At 47.1% G+C, this 5,000-nt stretch overlaps 1 protein-coding gene across 5 annotated transcripts in view; it reads left to right on the forward strand.

Moving 5' to 3' along the window:
* Positions 1-5,000, forward strand: part of LOC118447768 (uncharacterized) — a 34,972-nt gene that overhangs the window by 29,494 nt on the left and 478 nt on the right. For 2 of the 5 annotated variants that reach the window (XM_035880102.2, XM_085655518.1), the window contains exons 2-3: positions 1,545-2,321; positions 3,990-5,000. The exon at positions 3,990-5,000 is cut by the window's right edge. In XM_035880102.2, the coding sequence (XP_035735995.1) occupies positions 1,545-2,321; positions 3,990-5,000 (1,788 nt within the window). Of the gene's footprint in view, positions 1-549; positions 2,322-3,989 lie in introns of those variants that run through there. The other 3 variants (XM_085655519.1, XM_085655517.1, XM_035880103.2) reach the window with 3 other exon arrangements.

Here is a 5,000-nt window from a genome sequence, read left to right on the forward strand (position 1 = left end):
GCTCTAACTCGTGCCTCCGCACGACACACACACGCGCACGCGCGCGCCTTAACCAAGTGAGAAAGAACGAGAAAGAAAGAGAAAGATAAAGAGAAACAGAGATAGACGCGTACTCGCGCGCCCACACACGATACGCAAAGACTTGTCTGTGTTTGATACACGCGTGTGTGTATGTGCATATATGTGTATGCGTGCATGCGTGCACGCGTGTATGTGTAGATCTATGTTTTTGAGGGATACGTGTATACAAGTAATATATACATGTGTGCGGTCATTCCATATATAATACACAGGGGTATTATACGAGATATATTTTGGAGAGAAAAAGAGACGAGAAGAGAGATATATACGTACGAAAAGGTGACAAGACGAGAAAGAGAGAGAGAGAGAGAGAAAAAGAGAGAGAAACGATCGTGGGCTTACACGCACCCACGCAAATTTCGGCACCCACTATCAACATTATTAACGACGACATAAACAATAACAACAACAACAACAATAACAACAACAATAATAATAATCTATCCCGAACATACTTTGTCTTCTAATAATCGTTATACTACTATTCCTAACTTTCATTTTTGTTTTCGTTTAATAATTTGCGAACGATCACAGCAAATAATTCCCATTAAATAAATCGACTTCATTCTTGAATCGACAAAGGGGACCTATCGGTGATTACTGTGATAATATTTTGGTAGGTAGGAGGAGTGACTCTCCTACCACTGAGAGAGATACCTACCTACCTACCTACCTACTTACCCACCTCACACCACCCCCCACCCGGTAGTCCTCCCCAACCTCCCTCTTCTCGCGTTGAGAGGGAGGAGAACGCGTCGAGGAGTTCGTAGTATCGGCGCGACCGGTGCTGGAGGAGGATACGGGAGAAGCGAACCGGACACCGGATCGTGCCGAGAAAGAGAAAAAGAAAGAGAGAAAAAGAGACAGAGATAGATAGAGAGAGAGAGAAGTTGACTTGTGCTCTTAGTTTGTCGCGGTGTTGTTCTCGTTCATCTGGTACGTGCCGGCGCGGTATTCGTCGTTGTCGTCCTCGTCGTCGTCGTCGTCGTACTGCTGGTATCGCGCGCGAAGACAAGTTTTTCCGGGCGGCGTCGAGTCCTCTCGCACCTTTAAACAAGCTCTTAGGCGACGCGGAACGCGCGTGTCGGGGGACGAATGAAAAAGAGAAGCGCGCGCGTGTCCCAAGTGCTTGAGATCGCTATTAATTCAGTGACGTAGACGATTAAAAGGGAGAGAGAGAAAAAAAAGTAAAAAGAGAAAGATAGAGAGAGTAAGATAGAGAGAGAGAAAGATATATATATATATATATATATATATATACATACTTACATATATGTATATATATATATGTATATATAAAGTGACAGGAACATTCGCGGGTGGAGTGGGTTAATTTCACTTTGGGGTTGTCGCGCGACTCAACTCTAGAGAAAACATTTTCTCGTCGTTGTGTAGTCGGGCCAACCGAGGAAGGAGCAAGTGGTAAATAACCATAATAATTGCGTTGAACGATACGACCACAGGCGAGGACACGCAGTGCGCCAGTACCGGGACCACCGCCGCCGCCGCCAACACCACCACCGGCACCAGTAACACCGAGGAGACGACCGTCGACGCTCAGACAGGCGATCAGCTGCTTCAGAGGATGACGATGGACGGCATGGAGGTGGTGGGCTCGCAACCTCACGCGGCCACCAGCCCTTTTCTCTTATCTTCACCTCCTTTAGGACATCATCATCATCACCATCATCACGCGACCTTCAATCTACAAACGGTACAGCTAAGTTTTGACGCCTGTTTACCGTACAACGCTTCTTCCTCGACGTCGGCATCGGTGGGCTGCGGTGTCGGCGCTACTTCGAGCCCCGCCAGCACAGCATCCTCCTGTGCATCCTTGGCAACAGCCTCGACCAAGACCATACCGACCCTATCATTAACCTCCTGCGTGCCACTGCACTCGCAGCATCAAAATAACTCGTCTGACTCGTCCGATCACTCCCACGCCCGACATCATCATCACAATCACCATCATCATCATCATCATCATCGACTGGACGATCACCAACATCATTGTCACGTCGACACGCCGTGCTCTTCGCCGGGCGACATTAACGATGTTACTAAAAGACACCGGCAACCTGATGACAATGACAAAGATTATACCAGGAACTGCAACGACGATCTCCAAGACCCAAACGAGAAGGACAAGCCCGGTGACCTGAACACGCCGGTTACCACCAGCAGCGATCTACCGTCCTTCTTTGGCCCCTCCGCACTGGTCGAACCGCCACCGATCTCAGGTACCTATATACCGTCCCAACAAACCTATCCGATCTTCCTATATTCCTACTACCATTTTGTTTTGATCTAAGACAAATGACATATAATATATACATACATATATACATATATACATATATAATATATACATACATATATATATATATATGGGTGTGCGTGTGTGTGTGTGTAACACTACCCTTTTACTACCACTTCAATCGTATTACGATTTCTGTTATAAATATGGATTAAAAAAAAAGAAAGAAAAGTCAGCGTGAAAGTAAAAATCAAGAAAAGAGAGAGAGAGAGAAAGAAAGAGAGAGAGAGAGAGAAAGCATCGATGCAAGGTTCTCGGCTTTCAACTGAAAATCAATTGGCCTTGCACCCTCTCGTCTCGTCGGTGCATCGTGGAAAGCGAACTTTCGCTTTCCTTCCAAGCACGCGACCTCCGTACACTCCTGATACCCTTGTCGGTAAACCGGCTATCACATACGAACGTCCCTCCTTTTTCCGAGGATTTCGTTCGATGCTCGGCACGATCTTTCTCAAAGATCAATGTGATACAGTCATCGTATCGCCATGAAATAATTGAGTCTCCCGTTCTCGTTTTAGAAAAAAAAAAAAAAAAAAAAGAAAAAAACGAAAACTTTGTGATACGACACCGCTGACGTACTCATATCGCTGGAGTCGCGAGAACAGCTAATATCGAACGTGTCCGGCTGTTGCGGATCAATACTCGGCGACCCCGACATTCAGAAACCTCCTCTCCTCCCTCTACCACCTTCTTCCTCCTTCTCTTCCTCCTCTTCTTCCTCCAACTCCTCTTGCCATCCCTTGCTAGGTTCATTCATGCTTCCAAGCGAACCCCACCTCTCTCTCTCTCTCTCTACCACCGAACGTCTCTCCCTTCGATACCTTTACACCCACCACCAGCTAGTTTTTATTGTAAAACCGTTCCCGTTAAGCTCTCTCTTTCCCTTATCTCTCTTTCTCCTTCTCTCTTTATCTCTCACCTTCTCTCTCTGTCTCTCTCTCTCTCTCTCCCTCTCTTGCTCTCTCGTTCTTGCTCTCTTTGTCTTCTTTTTTTTTACACATCATTATATTTAACCACATTTAAATATATCGGACCTAGTGCTATTTCTATTTATGATTTTCCTTTAAAATGTATACCATTTTCCATACCTCCAAGACTTGATAGTTTCGAATGCCTATTATCTTGTTTCAAAGTTTTCGTACTAGTGTTTGTCATTATTTTCGTAAAATGACAGAAAGAGAGTGCGAGAGAGAGAGAGAGGGGGGAGGATGGGAGGGAGAATGAGAGAGAGAGAGAGAGAAAGAAGAGTTAAAGAATGATTGTGTACGTAGGAAGGAAGTAACGAACCGGCAGGATGCAGACGACAGATAGGACTAGTCAGTACGCTCTCGACTCGAAGATAAATTCACCCCCGTATCGCATGACTCTTCCTGCCAGTTCGCTCGCCTCTCGGCGTATACTGAACCTGGTGACAAAAACAATGAGCACATATAAAGGATTCAATGAATCGCACGATATAATAATTCTATTTTCTATTCTGTGCATAGTACATGCCTGCATATGTACGCGAGCATGAGAAACTCGTAATAATAAGATTGGAAGCAATGCGCGACGAAATGAATAATACTAATCGAGGAATCCTGACGATTTACAGGCAGCCTGGCGGGCGAAGACCTCTCTTTGGAAGAGGCAACAGCGGAGGAAGACGAGAACGGTGGTCCAGCCAGTAGGGATCATCGTTCGCATCACCATCATCATCACCATCATCAAGAAACACAGGATAGCGGTACGACGGGTGGACCATCCTCTGATAGTCCGTCGCGTCATCATCAAACTCAGGAAGATGCGGATCGTTGTAACGTTTTACAAGGCGGCGTTATACTATATTCCTCGCCTCATTCCACGTCGTCGGTCTCAACGACCGCCGCAACAAGCGTCAACATTTGCAACGTTCCGACCTTAACCTACCGTGGTGTCTTTACGACTACCTGTACGCAGTCGCCGCCGCTTAACAGTCTACAGACTCAACAACAGCAGCAGCAACAGCCGCAGACCAGTAACCAAGAACTTTGGGCTCCTCTACCCTCGCCGACATTGACATTAACCGGGCAAACTTTTCTCCACCCGACCCTCCACTCAAGCCCCTACGGAAACGAGACGGTCGAGCTACTACAGGTCGAATCGAAACCACCTCCACCTCCCGGTTACCACGACACACCAACGACGACCCCATCGGCGTGGTTAACGCCACACGAGGAAACCTACGACCCTGGTCTTCTCTCCCATCATCATTCTCATCATCATCATCAGGAGACTGCGCTTAAGCAGGAGCCAACGGGCACGAGCGGTTACCCTAGTACCGTCCAACAACCTCAACAACAACAGCAACAGCAACAACAACAACAACAGCAACCACCGCCACCACCTCAAGGACCTCAACCACAGCAACAACAACAGCAACAACAGCAACAACAACAACAACAACAACAACCAACCGGTACTACCGGTGTCCAACTAGCAGAGTACAATCCTAGCACGTCGAAGGGCCACGAAATTCTATCGCAGGTGTATCAACAGAGCGCCCTACCCCTCAGGCTGGTACCAGTTAAACCGCGAAAATATCCGAATCGACCGAGCAAAACACCGGTTCACGAGCGCCCTTACG

Source organism: Vespa mandarinia, chromosome 3 (genome assembly GCF_050613455.1).
Source record: "Vespa mandarinia isolate Hongniang chromosome 3, ASM5061345v1, whole genome shotgun sequence".
NCBI classification, from domain to species: domain Eukaryota; kingdom Metazoa; phylum Arthropoda; class Insecta; order Hymenoptera; family Vespidae; genus Vespa; species Vespa mandarinia.